The sequence below is a fragment of the Ranitomeya variabilis genome, chromosome 1, assembly GCF_051348905.1.
Source record: "Ranitomeya variabilis isolate aRanVar5 chromosome 1, aRanVar5.hap1, whole genome shotgun sequence".
NCBI lineage: Eukaryota > Metazoa > Chordata > Amphibia > Anura > Dendrobatidae > Ranitomeya > Ranitomeya variabilis.
The window spans coordinates 364,923,077-364,943,882 of NC_135232.1; the positions used below are offsets into that span (position 1 = coordinate 364,923,077).

At 45.5% G+C, this 20,806-nt stretch overlaps 1 protein-coding gene across 1 annotated transcript in view; it reads left to right on the forward strand.

The window, feature by feature from the left end:
- Positions 1-1,767: 1,767 nt before the first annotated feature.
- Positions 1,768-20,806, forward strand: part of KIF27 (kinesin family member 27) — a 64,557-nt gene continuing 45,518 nt past the window's right edge. Inside the window, exons 1-7 of the mRNA XM_077248981.1 lie at positions 1,768-1,970; positions 6,764-7,116; positions 9,045-9,245; positions 13,250-14,214; positions 14,778-14,921; positions 15,191-15,394; positions 17,157-17,347. Coding sequence (XP_077105096.1) covers positions 6,819-7,116; positions 9,045-9,245; positions 13,250-14,214; positions 14,778-14,921; positions 15,191-15,394; positions 17,157-17,347 — 2,003 coding nt within the window. The 5' untranslated portion in view covers positions 1,768-1,970; positions 6,764-6,818. The remainder of the gene's footprint in view (positions 1,971-6,763; positions 7,117-9,044; positions 9,246-13,249; positions 14,215-14,777; positions 14,922-15,190; positions 15,395-17,156; positions 17,348-20,806) is intronic.

Sequence of the window (20,806 nt, forward strand, 5' to 3'; positions counted from 1 at the left end):
ATATGAGCGCCCCATAGCCCCCACACAGTATGAGCGCCCCATAGCCCCCACAGTATGAGCGCCCCATAGCCCCCACACAGTATGAGCGCCCCATAGCCCCCACAGTATGAGCGCCCCATAGCCCCCACACAGTATGAGCGCCCCATAGCCCCCACACAGTATGAGCGCCCCATAGCCCCCACAGTATGAGCGCCCCATAGCCCCCACACACAGTATGAGTGCCCATGCTCCCCCTCCACATGCACCATATGAGCACCCCATAGCCCCCACACACAGTATGAGTGCCCATGCTCCCCCTCCACATGCACCATGAGTGCCCCACAGCCCCTCACACAGTATGAGTGCCCATGCTCCCCCTCCACATGCACCATATGAGCACCCCATAGCCCCCACACACAGTATGAGTGCCCATGCTCCCCCTCCACATGCACCATATGAGTGCCCCATAGCCCCCACACACAGTATGAGTGCCCATGCTCCCCCTCCACATGCACCATATGAGCGCCCCATAGCCCCCACACAGTATGAGCGCCCATGCTCCCCCTCCACATGCACCATATGAGCGCCCCATAGCCCCCACACAGTATGAGCGCCCCATAGCCCCCACACACAGTATGAGCGCCCATGCTCCCCCTCCACATGCACCATATGAGCACCCCATAGCCCCCACACACAGTATGAGTGCCCATGCTCCCCCTCCACATGCACCATGAGTGCCCCATAGCCCCCACACACAGTATGAGTGCCCATGCTCCCCCTCCACATGCACCATATGAGCGCCCCATAGCCCCCACACAGTATGAGCACCCCATAGCCCCCACACACAGTATGAGTGCCCATGCTCCCCCTCCACATGCACCATATGAGCGCCCCATAGCCCCCACACAGTATGAGCGCCCCATAGCCCCCACACAGTATGAGCGCCCCATAGCCCCCACACAGTATGAGCACCCCATAGCCCCCACACACAGTATGAGTGCCCATGCTCCCCCTCCACATGCACCATGAGTGCCCCACAGCCCCTCACACAGTACGATGCAACCACAGTTCCACACACTGTATGATGCCCCTATAAGTACTGACTGACAAAATAAATACCTCTCCCTGTTCCCCCAATGCTCTGCTTCGACTTGTGTGGATTGAGGCCCTGCTCAGGTGTGATCGAGCGACATCATGGAACCTGCTGGACACACGGATGGGGGCACGGGGAACGGACGACTCCCTCTTCTACCATTGTATTCACCCCACGGAGGCAGGCACCATTGACATGGAGACCCCAGGCAGGGAGGTGGCTGTATACTACGGGGGTCCGCTGTTTCCAGCCCTCTGGCTGTGTCGTTCTGCCAATTGGCCGGATGTGGCCCGCGGTCTGCCGCTTGCACAGGGCCAGTCTGGAGTAATAACATTTTTACATAAAAGAAATAAAAAAATGTAATAAGAAAGCAATATACAATATATCATATCATGCTTAATTTATAACACTCTAGAGAAAATAAGGAAAAAAAAGTGCAAACTATAATTCCAAGGTTATTTACTACATGTGCTTGGGGACAAGGGGTGCGGTACCGGGGGCAGCCATAGCATGCTTAGTACCTCACCAGGGTGCTGCCCCCACAGGTCTAAGGCCAAGGACCTCGTACACACTCTCTAATGATCACATAGTAGATTCACCACAGTTTCGGCAGGACTCGGGGTATAACACTGTATCCCCACTCCACCCGACGAATCAAGGCAGCTTATTTCCTCAATCGTACCATACCACGTATCAGCAGTACCTCGTTATGACCGCTAGGGGCGTTGTGTGCTAGGATTTCGCTGTTTTGTAACTTTTGACCAGACGAGGCTCCCGTAGACAGGCGGCGGAGCGGGCGGTTCGTAACGTTCTTCTCCGTCTCCAAGACAACGAGTGGAAACAGAACAGGAGATCACGGCCGGAGGAAAACAGCGCTGTTGTCCATCCTGTGAGACCGGTGAGTGGAGCCCGTGATAGCTGCGCTATTCTATCACTCCTATAGGTGTCCTCCCTACAGTCTCCTTTATGGGGGTCCAAGCACAGAGAAGCCTAGATGTGAGGCACGTCAGAGTCTGGCTTTGGTGGCCGATCAGTCCCTGAACGATCACCATGTGCTGTACTGATAGATCCCCATCACTCGTTCTCCACTCACACCAGGGGTTGTGGACCCCCACGAATGACTCCGGCATGATAGACGTGATTGTGTGCGGACCCCGGGCAGTGATCACCTCCGTACAGCACTTTCCGCTGCCTTCAGATATGTATGGAGGCGATCCGTGGACTACGGTGGGCAAGACATAGAAAAAAATGTTCTTTCTATTATATTTTGTGTCGAATTGTGTTATTCTTGTCCCCAAAAGATGTCTACGTTCCCCCCCCATTTTCTCAATGGGAGACGTATTGAAGGTGCTCTTCCTGCGGCATCCGCCAATCATCTGAGTCGGAAATGTTGGGAAAAGCCATATCCAGGCATGTTACGTCTGCCCAGTAACCTGGCAACTCTTCAGATATTCTCATTAACCCTTAGTGCAACTCCGAGAAAAAAACAATTATACTCACCCAATGACAAATTCATGTTTTTATATAATATTCCCTTGAGCCCCCTTACTCTTATTGACCGGGGGCTTTGCACTCAGTATTTGGTCAGTATTTTACCTCAGTATGTGTAAGCCAAAGCCAGGAGTGGGTGATAATACAGACGTGGTGACGTGTTTCTATTATATTTTATCTGTGATTGTTCCACTCCTGGTTTTCTCTTACAGATACTGAGGTAAAATACTGACCAAATACTGATAGTGTGAATGTGGCCTATAAGCTAGTTTAGAAAATAATGGGAAAAAGAAACCTAAATATAGACATAGATGGATTTAGATGACGCTTACATCGAAATTCAGACAGACACAGTTTGATGATGCACGCTTGTGTACGGTTTTGACATTTTACTTCCTAAGCACATATCATCTGTGTGTGTCTGGGACATACAAGTGTGATCACAGACTAAAAGGGCCCTGCAGAGCCTGAAGGTGCTGGGATGTTTGTAATGTGTATGCACTTGTCAGAGGATCACGATAGCTGCACTTCCACAGCTCCTAGCCAGGGGAGGAATCATAAGTCACTTATGATACAGTCATGGCCAAAAGTATTGACACCCCTGCAATTCTGTCAGATAATACTCAGTTTCTTCCTGAAAATGATTGCGAACACAAATACTTTGGTATTATTATCATTTAATTTGTGTTAAATGAAAAAACACAAAAGAGAATGAAGCAAAAAGCAAAACATTGATCATTTCACACAAAACTCCAAAAATGGACCAGACAAAAGTATTGGCGCCCTCTGCCTAAGGCCGGAGACACACTGGTGAGAGATACGGCCGAGTCTCGCTGGTTAAAAGCAAGCTGTGGCACCTGCACTCCAGAGCGGAGCGTGCGGCCGCACAGCAATACATGGAGCCGCACGCTCCGCTCCGGAGTGCCGGTGCCACAGCTTGCTTTTAACCAGCGAGACTCGGCCGTATCTCGCACCAGTGTGTCTCCGGCCTAATACTTGGTTGCACAACCTTTAGATAAAATAACTGCGACCAACCGCTTCCGGTAACCATCAATGAGTTTCTTACAATGCTCTGCTGGAATTTTAGACCATTCTTCTTTGGCAAACTGCTCCAGGTCCCTGGTATTTGAAGGGTGCCTTCTCCAACATGCCATTTTTAGATCTCTCCACAGGTGTTCTATGTGGACTCATTGCTGGCCACCTTAGAAGTCTCCAGTGCTTTCTCTCAAACCATTTTCTAGTGTTTTTTGAAGTGTGTTTTGGGTCATTGTCCTGCTGGAAGACCCATGACCTCTGAGGGAGAAACAACTTTCTCACACTGGGCCCTACATTATGCTGCAAAATTTGTTGGTAGTCTTCAGACTTCATAATGCCATGCACACGGTCAAGCAGTCCAGTGCCAGAGGCAGCAAAGCAACCCCAAAACATCAGGGAACCTCCGCCATGTTTGACTGTAGGGACCGTGTTCTTTTCTTTGAATGCCTCTTTTTTTCTCCTGTAAACTCAATGTTGATGCCTTTGCCCAAAAAGCTCTACTTTTGTCTCATCTGACCAGAGAACATTCTTCCAGAACGTTTTAGGCTTTTTCAGGTAAGTTTTGGCAAACTCCAGCCTGGCTTTTTTATGTCTCGGGGTAAGAAGTGGGGTCTTCCTGGGTCTCCTACCATACTGTCGCTTTTCATTCAGACGGATAGTACGGGTTGACACTGTTGTACCCTCGGACTGCAGGGCAGCTTGAACTTGTTTGGATGTTAGTCGAGGTTCTTAATCCAACATCCGCACAATCTTGCGTTGAAATCTCTTGTCAATTTTTCTTTTCCGTCCACATCTAGGGAGGTTAGGCACAGTGCCATGGGCTTTAAACTTCTTGATGACACTGCGCACGATAGACACAGGAACATTCAGGTCTTTGGAGATGGACTTGTAGCCTTGAGATTGCTCATGCTTCCTCACAATTTGGTTTCTCAAGTCCTCAGACAGTTCTTTGGTCTTCTTTCTGTTCTCCATGCTCAATGTGGTACACACAAGGACACAGGACAGAGGTTGAGTCAACTTTAATCCGTGTCAACTGGCTGCAAGTGTGATTTAGTTATTGCCAACACCTGTTAGGTGCCACAGGTAAGTTACAGGTGCTGTTAATTACACAAATTAGAGAAGCATCACATGGTTTTTCGAACAGTACCAATACTTTTGTCCACCCCCTTTTTTATGTTTGGTGTGGAATTATATCCAATTTGGCTTTAGGACAATTCTTTTTGTGTTTTTTCATTTAAGACAAATTAAAAGAAGGTATTAACAAAGAATCTGTGTTTGCAATCATTTTCAGGAAGAAACTGAGTATTATCTGACAGAATTGCAGGGGTGTCAATACTTTTGGCCACAACTATATGTGGCAGATACTGTAGCACTGCTGTATTGTGTCTCGGCTGTTATAGTCTCATTTTTCCAATTCTTGTTCCCAGTCGTGTGGATCACGTCTGATTATTTGGTATTACTTTGTACAGCCTTTTGGGTGTTTTTTTTTATGTGCGTTTTTTTCATGTGGAAAAAAAAGCAGCATTTCATAGTAACAGCAAAATGAATATGATTTCGAAAATCTCATTCACACGTTGTTATTTCCTTTGTAATTTTTGGTCTATTGTGATTTTCAATTCTTTCAGTTTTTACTCAAGTTTGTTCCCATTCAAAATGACTTAGCATCGACAAAAACCACATCAAAAAGTGCGTCTTTTTTGTTGTAGTTTTTTTGACTTTAGACTGCATTTTTTATGCAGTAAAATACTCCTAAAAATGACACATGTGAACATACAACAGTCTAATGCAGAGATGTGGGGCTGGGTCCTGAATGCGCCCATAGGTCCGGACCTTGAGTAATTATTACCTGCGGCTTCGCTTTGTCCATTAGGACTTATGAGCGGCGGCTGCTTTCACTGCTGAGAAAAGGATTGAATCCCTTGTGAAAGCGCTTTTCCTGATGAGAACATCTCATTCTTTACTTCTAATATACAGAATCAGCACCAAGATCAACCGACTTCCTATCTCATGATTCCCTCCATGCTTTACACTGCTGTTTTGCCTTTTCATATTCAGTTCTATGTCAAAAATCAAATTATAGCTTGTAACCAAATTTATACATGTGCCATTTTGGAACAATTGACACCTGCAGCCTCTGTCAAAGTGTCCAATTATGGATTGACCAAAGTGTTAAAACCCGACCATCCTCAATTTCCCATCGAAAACCCGTTTCCAGTATAACATTCTCCATACTTTGTGTTCTCCTCTCCTGGTCACATCTCTCCATACCCATGTGCTATGTCTCAGAATGAGTTAACTGAGAATCGATCAGTGAGCACTTATAAATAAAATCGAAAAGAAGAACATATAAAGGTTCAGGCGAATCAGTCCGAGCAAAGACTGGTTTGTACGGACATTACCATGAACCCTAAAAGCCAAACAGAGCGAAGATTTTATTGAAACCCAATTGAAAAAGAGATTTTTAGTCCCAAATACATGCATTTACTGGTACGGTAAGTAAGAAAATGCCCACTTTATCCAGGTCATTTTATATGCTTTCCCTTGGGCAGATAGTCACTAAACCTCCAGAATGTCATTATCTGCCCGGAGATTAGCATTGTGGACATGCCCATGTTAGAATTGGGTATTCCTGCTTTAGTAATATAAGGAATCCTAAATGACCCAGTGATGAGTCCATTGGCACATTGAGCAGATGAAGCCTGGTGACAGTACACATGGGCAGCGAAGCGAGGGTCCTGTCCTTCAGCCTCATCTACACCATGTGCATGGACCCCCTGCCGGAAAACCCATGTCCCGGATCTGTCTCAGTAATATCGTTGTATGGTTTTTACAAAGGCATGTATGGAAAGCTGAACCCCGGTGGCATAACGAGATGCTCGTGGTTTAGTGGCCCCAAATCTGTGCTTTGTGAACTTTTATTATAAATACAGGACTATTTGATGTCCACTGCTGTACTAATAGTTGTAGTAATTTGATAGATTCTATAGAAAGGGAGTATGGGGTAATTTAGGCCTGACAACAGGGCATGCAGATGGTAAAAGTCCCGAGTTTGGATGTTACGATTTCCTGGATGGCTACTTGTGAAGGTCTTGGTACATTTCTCTCTGCCCGTTCACCCTTGACTGTTACAGAGTATCAGATTGTCACAGTCTGTTCTTTTTTCAGACAATGTCATGAGGTGGAAGGATAGACGTCGAAAACGTTTGTCATTGACAGCACAATGGATGAAATCCCGGTGAAGGTGGCAGTGCGAATCCGTCCTCTGTTATCCAAGGAGATTCTTCATAATCACCAAGTATGTGTGAGACTTGTCCCCAACACCCAGCAGATCATCATCGGAAAGGACAGAGTCTTCACTTTTGACCACGTCTTTGGGAAAAGCTCCACCCAAGATGACGTCTACGACTCCTGCATTAAACCACTTTTGGTGTCTTTAATTGAAGGCTACAATGCCACCGTTTTTGCCTATGGACAAACTGGATCTGGAAAAACGTATACAATTGGTGGAGGCCATGTTGGTATGTTAAAAGATCTTACTTGTTTTCTAGGTTACTTTGGGTTGTCGAGTTTATGTCAGGTACCAGAATTCATTGAGGAGTAAGGAAGAGTTACGCATAGGTTAAAAGGTATTTCTATCGCTGGCATTTATAGGGTACCCAACTTATGGACTCCAGGTCTTATGTGACCACTTATGTTTCCGCATGGCAATGAGTGACGTATAGTGTGGACCTTCAGCATAAGATCTACGTAAGGTACATTGGTGAGATTCTCCCTGTTCCTGGGCTGGCACGTGCAGTCTGTTGGAGACCCGTGGTGTCATTGAGGACACACAACCGACGTAAAATGTCAGTCTTCATCTTTCTCCTTTTTTTTGGTGTTGTGAAGGTAAATGGTAACGGCACCATCTGTTATGACTTGTTTGATCATCTGCCCTGTTGTAGCATGTCGGACACCATATGCAGAGGTGACAACAGGATGTAGCTATACACTTTGACATTAACTGTTAAAGAGGTTGCCTACTCAAATGCCAAGTGTGCTAAAGGGGAGCTATGCTGTTTGCATACTCAGTCGGCCACTCTGCAGGTCAGGAGTGGCCACAGTGATCAGGTCAGTGGTGGTAAGTCATGTCATCACTCCGTGCTTGGAAGACATTTTTCTGGTCTTCCAGTCAGTAATCTCTTTAAGGCTAAATTCACATATTGCTTATTTCTAACATTTTTTTTTTTTGCGTGCAGAAAATCCGCAGCATAATACAGTATTGGCTAAGGCTACTTTCACACTAGCGTCGTGCGCTGCACATTGCTATGCGACGTGGCGGCGCACCGACGCTAGCTGTGGAAGCGCCCCACAACGGGGGCAGCGGATGCTGTTTTTCAACGCATCCGCTGCCCCATTGTGAGGTGCGGGGAGGCGGGGGCGGAGTTCCGGCCGCGCATGCGCGGTCGGAAAAGACGGGAACGACGCACCAAAAAACGTTACAAGCAACGTTTTTTGGTGACGACGGTCCGACGCAACAGTCGCATGACAGTTGCGACGTGTGGCACTGCGTCGTTAATAAAAGTCTGTGGAGAAAAAACGCATCCTGCAAGCAAGCACTTTTGCAGGATGCGTTTTTTCTCCAAAACGACGCATAGCGACGTGCAGTGCACAACGCTAGTGTGAAAGTAGCCTAAGGAGATGACATTTCAACAAATTTCACCTACACTTTCCCAATATTTTCTGCTTATAAATTGAACTTAATATGGGGGATGGGATTTGCAGTAGGCCCGTTTTTGTGTGGATCCAGCTTAGATTTCACCATTTGTAATGGAAACGTTGTATTCTGCTTCAGATCCGCAGCAAATTCACTTGTAATATGCTCAGATTTAGCTGTAGATACACTGCGGAAAAGATCTGACCTAAATATGCAACTTTTGAACTTAGCACTTCCGGCAGCCTCAGTCCTGCATTTATCGGCACATCAAGAAAAACCGGATATGACTTTTGGATTGGTGTTTATTTACAGTTATCATGGCTGCAGATGGCATTTTTTTGGTGGGGAATCTATCAAATAAAGGCAAGATTATTACAGAATCAATATTACAGTTAATTCTCCTGCTAGCCAAAATGGCACAAAAAATATTGTAGTAGTCAAAGATTACAGTGGACTCATGAGGAGAGTGCGCCGACATGGGTGTCATTTACTGTGTATTTTGAATACCGTGGACTCCTAAACTGAGTCCAGTGTACTCCTTGTGGGCTATTTGGGCTATTGGCAGAAGAGAAATAGGCAGTCCTTACAAGTGGCCTAGATTGGCGTTAACGCTTACCTATTGGTAATTCTTATGGTGGGTTTCTTTACATTGTTAATGTTCTTTCATGTAGCCTTGAATAATGAAAATGTATCAGATGTTTATATTTCTGTGTCACTGACCTTCATGTAACAAGCATTTCACTGCATTTATAGCCTCTGTTGCTGAGGAAGAGAAGGGTATTATACCACGTGCCATTCAGGAACTTTTCCACACAATCTCTGAAAATCATAACATCGACTTCACTGTTAAAGTGTCGTACATAGAAGTATACAAGGAAGATCTGCGGGACCTCCTGGAGCTCGAAACAAATGTAAAAGATATGCACATCCGGGAAGATGAAAAGGGAAACACAGGTGGGTTATAAGTAAATGAATAATATGTTAAAGGAAATGATAATACAATGCTCCTTGTACACAGCGTGCTCCTTGTACACAGCGTGCTCCTTGTACACAGCGTGCTCCTTGTACACAGCGTGCTCCTCGTACACAGCGTGCTCCTCGTACACAGCGTGCTCCTCGTACACAGCGTGCTCCTCGTACACAGCGTGCTCCTCGTACACAGCGTGCTCCTCGTACACAGCGTGCTCCTCGTACACAGCGTGCTCCTCGTACACAGCGTGCTCCTCGTACACAGCGTGCTCCTTGTACACAGCGTGCTCCTTGTACACAGCGTGCTCCTCGTACACAGCGTGCTCCTTGTACACAGCGTGCTCCTTGTACACAGCGTGCTCCTCGTACACAGCGTGCTCCTCGTACACAGCGTGCTCCTCGTACACAGCGTGCTCCTCGTACACAGCGTGCTCCTCGTACACAGCGTGCTCCTCGTACACAGCGTGCTCCTCGTACACAGCGTGCTCCTCGTACACAGCGTGCTCCTCGTACACAGCGTGCTCCTCGTACACAGCGTGCTCCTCGTACACAGCGTGCTCCTCGTACACAGCGTGCTCCTTGTACGCAGTGTGCTCCTCGTACGCAGCGTTCTCCTTGTACACAGCGTGCTCCTTGTACACAGCGTGCTCCTTGTACACAGCGTGCTTCTTGTACAGTGTGCTTCTTGTACGGTGTGCTCTTTGTACATGGGGCTCTTTGTACACGGGGCTCTTTGAACACGGGGCTCCTTGAACACGGGGCTCCTTGAACACGGGGCTCCTTGAACACGGGGCTCCTTGAACACGGGGCTCCTTGAACACGGGGCTCCTTGAACACAGGGCTCCTTGAACATAGTGCTCCTAGAAAGTGCTCCTTGTACACAGTGCTTCTTCTACATAGTGCTCTTTTTACACAGTTCTCCTTTTACACAGTGCTCCTTTTAGTTACTACAATATCACGAATCAGGTCCCCAAACCAAGAGGGTAAAAGGTTCCCAGTGATACTTTTTTACTTTCTACTAGGAGCAGCAACATGCGAAAAAGAAGAAAAGATGTTTATTCCCTAGTGTGCAGTCATCGTGGGGAGCTATCATCTGGAGAAGTTAGACTGGCTGGTGCCGCTCCATTCTTGGTTGATGTCCTGCAGACCAAGTTCATCAAAAGCCACATCTGGCATATGCTCAGTGAAGTGAGATCTTCTGGTCTTGGCTTCATCTGCACACCACACCTGTGCTGGTGCCACAGTAGATGGCTTGTGATGACATGCCCATCCTGTGAGATGATACCAAGGAGGAAGATTGTCCATCATGACTTCTCTGGAAAACATCTCCGCCCCTTTGACTGTATATGGACTTAGGAATACAGGTCTTTATCTTCACCAGAAATGAAAAGGGCTTCATTGGGAACCTATTACCATTCTGGATAATGTGTTGGTGGCTGTTTGGGGGGCCTAATTTAGGTTTTGTTTATTTTTTTTCTGAGATGACTATTGTAAGTTCTCAATTATAATATTTTTCTTGTGATCTCAGAAGAAAACTTTAAAATTGAATATAGTTTTCAATTTTGTTTCTTTGATTCTTTTGGTATACAGCTTTGGTTTGATGTAAATCCTACAATTAGACAAGCTCCATTTGCAATGTCTAAAAGGAGTACGGTTTCATTGATACAGTGGCATGTGAAAGTGCGGTATTCACCCACTGGCTTTTTAACTATTTTGTTACCATAGAACCTGTGTTTAAATATTTTTGTAATCCGGTTTGTGTGTGATGCATCAGCACTAAATAGTCTAAGTTGGTGAAGTGAGAAAAAAGTAGGCAATACATTTATGGGATCAAATAACTAAAAATTGGCATATGCATATGTATTCATCCCTTTTTTGCTATAGAGCCCTACAAATTTCTGGTGCAAGCAATTACCTCCATAAGTCACATGCTTAGTGGAAGGAAGTCCACCAGTGTACAATTCAAGTGCCACATGGTCTGTCAGAATATACACACATTTTGTGAAAGGCCACAGAGGCTGCAACACCGTTAAGCAAGATGCACCACTAACCAAACAACACCATGAAGACCAAGGAGATCTCTAAACAACTCAGGAACAAAGTACAAATCAGTGTTGGGTGTTGGGTTATTAAAAAAAATAAAATAATATTAACAATCCCAATCTCTGATCCTACCCCGGAGCACCATCATATCAAGTATCATCAAATGGAAAGAACATGATACCACAACAAATCTTCCAAGAGAGGGCAGCCCACCAAAACTCACATCCCAGGCAAGGAGGGCATTAACCAGAGAGGCAGCACAGAGACCAAAGGTAACCTTGAGGGAGCTGCAGAGTTCCCAAGCAGAGACTGGATTATCTATCCATATGACCACAATAAGCTGTATGCTTCATAGAAGTGGCCTTTATGGCAGAGTAGGCTTAAAAAAGCCTTTACTTATACACAAAAATTGTAAGGCTCGTTTTGAGTTTCCCAAAAGAAATGTGGGATACTCTCCAAATGTATGTAGGAAGGTTCTATATTCAGATGCGACGAAAATTGAACTTTTTTGGTAACCAAGGTAAACGTCTGGCGCCAAACCAACACAGCTCATCACCACAAGAACACCATGCCCACAGGGAAACATGGTGGCAGCATCATGCTGTGGAAATGTTTTTCGGCAGCAGGGACAGGAAAAATGATCCGAGTCGAGGGGAAGATGGAAGGTGCAAAATACAGCGATATTCCTGAACAAAACCTGTTTCAGTTTGACAGTGATTTGAAACTGTGACGGAGGTTCACCTGCCATCAACACAATAACCGAAAGCATTTTGCTAGAGCAACACTCGAGTGGTTTAGGGGAAAACGTATAAATATTTTGCAGTGGTGTAGTCAAAGCCCAGACCTTAATCCAGTTAATCTGTGGTCAGACTTAAAGGGAATTTGTCACCCCCAAAATCGCGGGTGAGGTAAACCCACCGGCATCAGGGGCTTATCTACAGCATTCTGGAATGCTGTAGATAAGCCCCCGATGTATGCTAAAAGATTAGAAAAAGACGTTAGATTATACTCACCCAGGGGCGTTCCCGCTGCTGGTCCGGGTCCGGCGCCTCCCATCTGCATCAGATGACGTCCTCTTCTGGTCTTCACGCTGCGGCTCCTGCGCAGACGTACTTTGTCTACCCTGTTGAGGGCAGAGCAAAGTACTGAAGTGCGCAGGCGCCGGGAAAGGTCAGAGGCACCCAGCGCCTGCGCACTGCAGTACTTTGCTCTGCCCTCAACAGGGCAGACAAAGTACACCTGCGCCGGAGCCGCAGTGTGAAGACCAGAAGAGGACGTCATCTGATGAAGATAGGAGGCGCCGGACCAGCAGCGGGACCGCCCCTGGGTGAGTATAATCTAACGTCTTTTTCTAATCTTTTAGGATACATCGGGGGCTTATCTACAGCATTCCAGAATGCTGTAGATAAGCCCCTGATGCCGGTGGGCTTACCTCACCCGCGTTTTTGGGGGTGACAGATTCCCTTTAAAGATTGCTGCTATTCACCAGCAGAAACCATCTAACTTGAAGGAGCTGGAGCAGTTTTGCCTTGAGGAATAGGCAAAAACCCAAGTGACAAAATGTGGAAATCTTGTAGAGACTCATCCAAAATCCAAAGTGACTTACAGCTGTAATTGCCGCAAAAGGCGGCTCTACAAAGTACTGACTTTTGAATAGTTACGCACACTGAAGTTTTCAGTTATTTGTTCATTGCTTCACAATAAAAAAGAAAGCCAAATGTTCTCAGTTGTAAGCATGTTCTTTACATGAACTGATGCACACCCTCAAAAAAAAAAAAAAGCAATGTGAAATTCCAGGTAGCAAAACATAAAATATAACAAGGGGGGTTTTGAATACTTTTGAAAGCCACTGTATCTATCCTTTATATTTATTTGATTTTCCTCATTATACTTTTTTGTGTATATGATTATTATTTTTTAATTATCTTTTATCCTGTTCTCTCCAGTTATTGTTGGTGCCAAGGAATGCCAAGTTGAAAGTGCAGATGAGGTCATGAGCCTTCTAGAAGCTGGCAGTGCTGTCCGCCACACTAGCACCACTCAGATGAATGAGCGCTCCAGCCGCTCTCATGCCATCTTTACCATAAGTATAAGCCAACAAAGGGATGCCAATAATGGCGATACAGAAAATGGATCCAAGATGTTGGTCCAGATGATCTCTTCAAAATTTCATTTTGTAGACTTGGCAGGTTCAGAAAGAGTCACCAAAACGGGGAACACCGGAGAGAGATTTAAAGAGTCCATCCAAATTAACAGCGGCTTGCTTGCTCTTGGGAATGTAATAAGTGCACTTGCAGATCCAAAAAGAAAAAATGCACATGTTCCTTACAGGGATGCTAAGATTACACGTATTCTTAAAGACTCCCTAGGTGGGAATGCCAAAACAGTCATGATTACTTGCATTAGTCCTTCTACTTCTGACTTTGATGAATCTTTGAATTCTCTTAAGTACTCCAACCGGGCCAGGAATATCAAAAACAAGCCAATTGTAAATTATAACCCTGACTGGGATAGAATTGATGAAATGGAGCTGGAGATAAAGGCACTTCGGGAAGCTTTGCAAAACCAGCAGAGCAGTAGGGTAAGTCGAATCAGTCAAGCGTCTCAAGACTGGAGCCAGGACAAGTCCAGAATTCGGGTTCTAGAAGAGCAGCTTGCCCAGTATCAGCTGGAATGCTTTAACCATCGAGTATGTACAGAAGAAGCTTTGGAGCTGCTAAATGAACTTAAGGATAGTTCTGGTCTTAAAAAATCCCAAAAGGACAGACTTCAGAGTTGGCTGGTCATGACAGAGGAATTAAGAAGCAATGTCACTGCTATGTCTGGAACTGACGGTGCAGATGTTGGAAGCCGAGAGGAGCCGTATCACATCACCATACTACAGCTAAAAAGGGAACTGAAGAAATGTCAGGTATTGTATCGCAGATCTATTTAGATTCAATACAATGAGGCCAAGAATGACAACCCTTACTTTCTGCGCTTGCTCCGCTGCCGTGGATCATATTGACTTTTACACAATCACATAGTCTCAAATCTTGTTTAGTTTTTAGAGTATATTCTCAAAAATTATAACATCGCTAGAAGACTTCTTGGTGACAACCAACATCGACATTGTTACAGGTCTCTAAGGGGTTTCTTTGGGACTCCTATAACCACAAATCGGCTTGAAAGCGTTAAAATAAGACATTTACCAAATATTACAGAATAGGCGATAAATGTCCAATCACTGGGACCTCCACCAAGGCCCACTGCAGCTTTCCTCTTCATTGTGGTCTGGATTGAATGCAGCTGAAAGGCCCCTTTGATTGCCTATAGAACTGACAGGGATATAGCGCTCGGCTATCTTCGTCAGTCCCATAGATACTAAGTAGCCCTGCAGCAGCCATTTGCTTCTTTTGGTCCTACCTGCAGTGAGGAAGAACATGGCCTTACTTTTACTGATGATGCTCTCTGTTTAATTGCTGTTCATTCAAGGATGCTCTTGCAGCTGATGAAGAGGTGTTTGCCAGCAAGGAGGTGGAGATGAAGGAGTTACAAGAGAACATTCAGTCTTTGCTAGATGAAAAGCAGCATTACCAGAAATCTTTAGAGGAGGCCGAGCACATCAAGACTCTACAGGTACGGCACTTTGTTGCCCATTTCTCTCAATCAGAATATTGTGGTTTTATAACATGACTGCTTTTCCTTTAAACAATATTTATTATTCGCAGTCATTTCAAGATAATTTTTATTTTGCCCTTCATGCATCTTTAACCTCCTAATGCTATATGATGGATGTATCGCTGAAGCAGGAGAGCCTGAAGAAACTTAATCCCAAAAACCCCCTGCAACAGGTGAAACCTACCCATAAATCTATAACCAATATTTACGGAACTGTTTTTCTATAGACAGATAAACTTGTGGAACAACAAATCCATATTGATGAGCTGAAGAACCAGGTTGAAGGTTTTTCACAGAAGCAGTCGCCACAGGGTCCATTAAAGAAGCAAATGATAACCTCTAGGAGACCTCACAGTGTTCCACTAAATCATCAAATACAGATGCTGTCTTCTAGCATGAGGCAGTCGAGTGAGCAGTCAGAGCCCAGGAAGGTATGGATAAGGGTGACATACAGGACCGCTCAGTCATTTGCTTCTATTATAAAGAAGTTAACTTGTTTTCACTGGACATCACCAATCCGTGGCAGAAGGGGGAAGCTTTTATCCCAGTTAGAATGGAGTGTCAGTACGTTCATTCATTCCCTATAGGGCTGCAGAGCACCGCACTTGGGTTTTTTCAGCAGCCCCGTAGAGAATAAATGGAATAGTAGTCAGGTATATTGCTGCTCCATTTTGTAATAGGGATAAAAGTGCCCTATTTGCTATATAAATTTGCTATTCTGAGGTGATACATTATTTTCACCAGAAAACTCCTTTTGAGGGAACCTGTCATCAGTTTTTCCCAATATAAAGTACTGTCCTCACCTTTACCGCCCATTTTACAGTAATTTAGGAAGGTGTATATTAGTCTTCACCCCCTTCTGCACAGCCCCAAAAATATCTTTTATAATGCCTCCATACGTTGTGGTCCTGTCTGATGGGCATCTCGGTCTTGATCCAGCGCTGTCCTCCTGCCCTGCTTCATGTGGATGGCGTGTTTTACATCATCCACAGAGGGTCTCCACTTCGCATTCCTGCACAGGCACACTTCCCTCTGCCCTCAGCAGGGCAGAGAAAAGTACTGTAATGCACATGTGTCAGGAGAGGCCAAAGAGCGCCGATAACCCAGAAGTAAAGCCGGCACAAGTGCACTACATCACTGTGCTCTGACCTCAGCTGAGCAGCGAGACGTATGCCTGCGCAGGAGCGCAATTTTGGGACACTGTGGATGATGTAGGACACATCATCCACACGAAGCCGTGCAGGAGTACGGTGTTTGTGATCAGAAGCGTCGTATCAAGATTAGAGACCGGACCGCGCTGTATGGGAGAATTATAAAAGAAATATTTGGGGCTGTGCAAAGGGGGGTTTGTAACTCATATAGATCTTCCTAGAATACTGTAAAACAAGCGGTGACGGTGGTGTCAGTACTTTATATTGGTAAAACCTGATGACAGGTTCCCTTTAAGGAAGACCCAGCAGATCTCCTGACATGTCCGTTTTAGTAAATACCTGTATTCTTCATTAAATAGCATTTATTGCTATAACTCTGCATTATATCACTCCTCTGTTGTTCCTACCAGAACTGGATGGAGAAATTGCTACTTGAGGTGTGACACTGTCCATTTAGTGCTGACGGTGGCAGACTGTGAAGCGATACATCCTTGGCACCTCCTACTGATTGGTAATGCCAAGATGGTAATTTATTTGTATTGTTTTTTAGGAGGAATAGCAGAGGAATAGTAGCGGAAAAGAAAAGACTCTCCAACACTATTTTATGGGGACTTTAGCTTTATATTTAGACAGACATGCCAAGACTGATGGCGGGTCCTCTTTATATTGGGCAGTTTCTCATACAAGGGGGTCTGTAAATAACTGTAACGCCGGTGTGTTTGTACCTCGTTTCCCCGGCGTTACTCTGCATGTCTGTGCTTTTACCCTTTGCCCCTTTCCCTCTAATCAGCTGGGATACTCTTGTCTGTTACATGTATGGATGCTGCTCGGTTCCCTGCTCTGCTGCGTAGCCGTACATGTGTTGTAATGTCTTTGCTCCGCTGCACAACCAGCCGCGTGTGCCGTCCCTGGCTGCCACTGTGGAAGCTGTCCGCGGGTTGCGAGTTCCTCTGCTGCTGGTGCATGACTTTCCAAAGACATTACAACACATGTACGGCAATGCAGCAGAGCAGGGAACAGTTACCTTTTGGTTCCATTCTAGGTGCGCACCAGTCCACCATCATACTCCTTGGAACGAATGGTCGCAGGCTTTCGAACGCGTAGCCAGATTCTTCTAGATTTAATAGAAGAACAAGATGAAGTTTCACATGAAAAGTTTTCGGACCACAGTGATGAGGAAATAGAGAAGCCAAATAAAAACCTGAAGAGTAATCCTCCAAAATCTCCATTTAGGTGATGAACTGACTGAAAATTCTAACTTTGTTAAATCTATGTATCATTTCTACAGGAGGTTAGAAAATGATCAAGCACGTGCGCTCAGCAGTGTATGGGATCCCTATAGAAATGTATAAATGGAGCATGCGCAGCCACTTCTCCATCCAGAACCACACAACAGGACCCCGTTCTTGAGATGGATGCAGTTTTTCAACAGTGGTACCTGCTTCTTTGAGACATTCATGACTTGTTCTGCCATGTTCCAGAGTGGCAAGCCATTTAAGCATCCCACAGTAGGTACAGTATGGTCGTCCTGCCATGCAAAGAGCAGGAGAAGCTGTAAGGGGTTGTCCACCTTTCGGGCATTTTTTTTCTTAAATGCATATTTTTGTGGCTAAAATTAATTTTTGCAATTTAGGTTCAATAAAAATGTAAAAGTTTCCTTTTATAGGCTCATTGTGTCCCTGCACATTAAACTTTAATGTGGTCTGTGGTCAAGAATCAGCTGAAAGCTCAAAAACAGCTAGACGCTCTTCCATTGGATCATCAGGATGATGGTTTCTCAGGTAACCTATTCTGCAGCCAGCAATAAACAGTGTAACACAGATGCTATAAAAGACACATTTTTGCAAAAATATTAATGAAACCCAATTACAAAACTGATTTTTAGCCAAAAATACATGCATTTAACTAAGAGGAAATAAAATGTCTCCAAAGGCGAACAACCCCTGTAATCTTTTCTCACAAAACTATATCATGCTGCTCAGATCCTACTTTATACTATGTGGCCCACAGATAGTGCTGTGCGTACAACCTGACAGGTTCCCTTTTATTTCTTGTCTCTGGGATTTTCTTCTTATTATGGTGCTTGAACCTCCTAGGTTCAAGCAACATATTGTAATCCGATTTCTTATATTTTCTTATTATTATTATTCTTCTCCGCGTTTTCCGCAATTAATGCGGCCCGAACCGCTCGGCGCAGAGACCCCGTTCAGGCGGCGTTTCGAAGGCCTCGGTGGGGACAGGTGTGCTATGACTTTTATAGTCGATCCGATATGTAGATTTTATTTAAATCGCATTTAAAAAAAAAAATTTCCCATAGGAAATAATGGCGAACTTTCCATTACCCCGAACTTGACCTTCCAAAGATGGCAGCTATGCAAATGTACGGTGTCCATTTTAGGACATGATCATTTATCACAGTCAAACATCAGAATAAAGTGACTATGACACCCTCTCGTCCCGTGTGTGAAAAGTAAGTGCCCCCCCGGCCCCGTGTGTGAAAAGTAAGTGCCCCCCCGGCCCCGTGTGTGAAAAGTAAGTGCCCCCCCGGCCCCGTGTGTGAAAAGTAAGTGCCCCCCCGGCCCCGTGTGTGAAAAGTAAGTGCCCCCCCGGCCCCGTGTGTGAAAAGTAAGTGCGCCCCCGGCCCCGTGTGCAAAAGTAAGTGCGCCCCCGGCCCCGTGTGCAAAAGTAAGTGCGCCCCCGACCCCGTGTGCAAAAGTAAGTGCGCCCCCGGCCCCGTGTGCAAAAGTAAGTGCGCCCCCGGCCCCGTGTGCAAAAGTAAGTGCGCCCCCGGCCCCGTGTGCAAAAGTAAGTGCGCCCCCGGCCCCGTGTGCAAAAGTAAGTGCGCCCCCGGCCCCGTGTGCAAAAGTAAGTGCGCCCCCGGCCCCGTGTGCAAAATTAAGTGCGCCCCCCGCCCCGTGTGCAAAAGTAAGTGCGCCCCCCGCCCCGTGTGCAAAAGTAAGTGCGCCCCCGGCCCCGTGTGCAAAAGTAAGTGCGCCCCCGGCCCCGTGTGCAAAAGTAAGTGCGCCCCCGGCCCCGTGTGCAAAAGTAAGTGCGCCCCCGGCCCCGTGTGCAAAAGTAAGTGCGCCCCCGGCCCCGTGTGCAAAAGTAAGTGCGCCCCCGGCCCCGTGTGCAAAAGTAAGTGCGCCCCCGGCCCCGTGTGCAAAAGTAAGTGTGCCCCCGGCCCCGTGTGCAAAAGTAAGTGCGCCCCCGGCCCCGTGTGCAAAAGTAAGTGCGCCCCCGGCCCCGTGTGCAAAAGTAAGTGCGCCCCGGTCCCGGGTGTGGAAAAGTAATAGCTCCCCGGTCCCGGGTGTGGAAAAGTAAGTGGCCCCCCTGGTCCCGTGTGTGAAAAGTGCTGCTGTAAAGCTGGCAGCGCTGTTCAAGCACCATGTATTTCCTTCAGGAAATGCCCATCTAGTTATTATTATTATACATTTTTATAGCGCCATTTATTCCATGGCGCTTTACATGTGAAAAGGGGGCAAATATAGACAAATACATTAAACATGAGCAAAAAGCAAGGCACACATGTACATAAGGAGGGAGGATCCTTCCCACGAGGGCTCACAGTCTGCTGAGGATGGGTGAGGATATACTAGGAGAGTTATAAGTTGTTTGCATAGAGCTTTTAGGGCGTTTATATCAAGCTATTTTAGTGCAGTTTTTGAAGTCCAAACTAGAGTTGCAATCTTTCTTAGGTAATTCCTTTCCTATTATTATCCAATTTTTCATCTGTCTTTTAAGTCAACCAATTGTATCCCCGAAGACTCCTAAATAACTGCCATAACAGCCCTCTTTATGCTTTCTAGTAATGTCCTTGTTGTCCCCGGCCAACCTTTTTATTATATGTGTGGCAAAAATACTTTTATCTTGTCTAGCGCTATTTCAAATGACCTAGGACTAGTCTGGCGAGGTGTCACTTTCCCCAGCCTAGTCTGTTCTGCCTCAGTTCCTGTTATCATACCCAATTGGTATGATTTAAATCATTCCCTGCTGTCCAAATCATTCCAGTACCGCTGCAAGTCTCTTTTATGATCATAATGTCCTCCCCTAGTGTCCCTTCCTGATCATGTGCAGTGAAGCTGGCCTCTGAGTATGTGCAGTGAAGCAGGCTTCAGCAGCATACTGCACATGCCCAATTGGCCACAGTCATATTTAGGAATGATTTTATCTCTGCCATCAATCAGATATCGACTAACCATGAACATGAAAATTATGTCATACAACGTCAGAGGACTAAACAGTCCTAGGAAAAGATTTGCTGTTTGGAAAGAAATTAGATGATATCAAGCTGACGTTATATGCTTACAAGAGGTTAAATTCTCGAAAGGAAAATTTTCCAAAATTTGAACACAGAAATTATTCAAATATTTTTTATGTCTCTAAATGAGAGGAAAAAAGCTGGGGTTATCACCATAATTAAAGACTCTTTATCATTCTAGCTGATTGAAGAAATAGGTGACTCTCAGGGCATGTACCATATCTTAATAGGTTATCTTAATAAGCTAATCACCATTGTTAATGTTTACACCCCTAATAGTGGACAGCTTTGATTCATAAATAAACTACAGGAAAAAATCCAGACTTGTAAGAAAGGAGACCATATAAATTAGACCAGGCCTATTTAAATGACACTTCCCAAAATTCATAAAAATACCAAGAAAGAAGAAAACCACCGGAAGCACATGTCAAAGG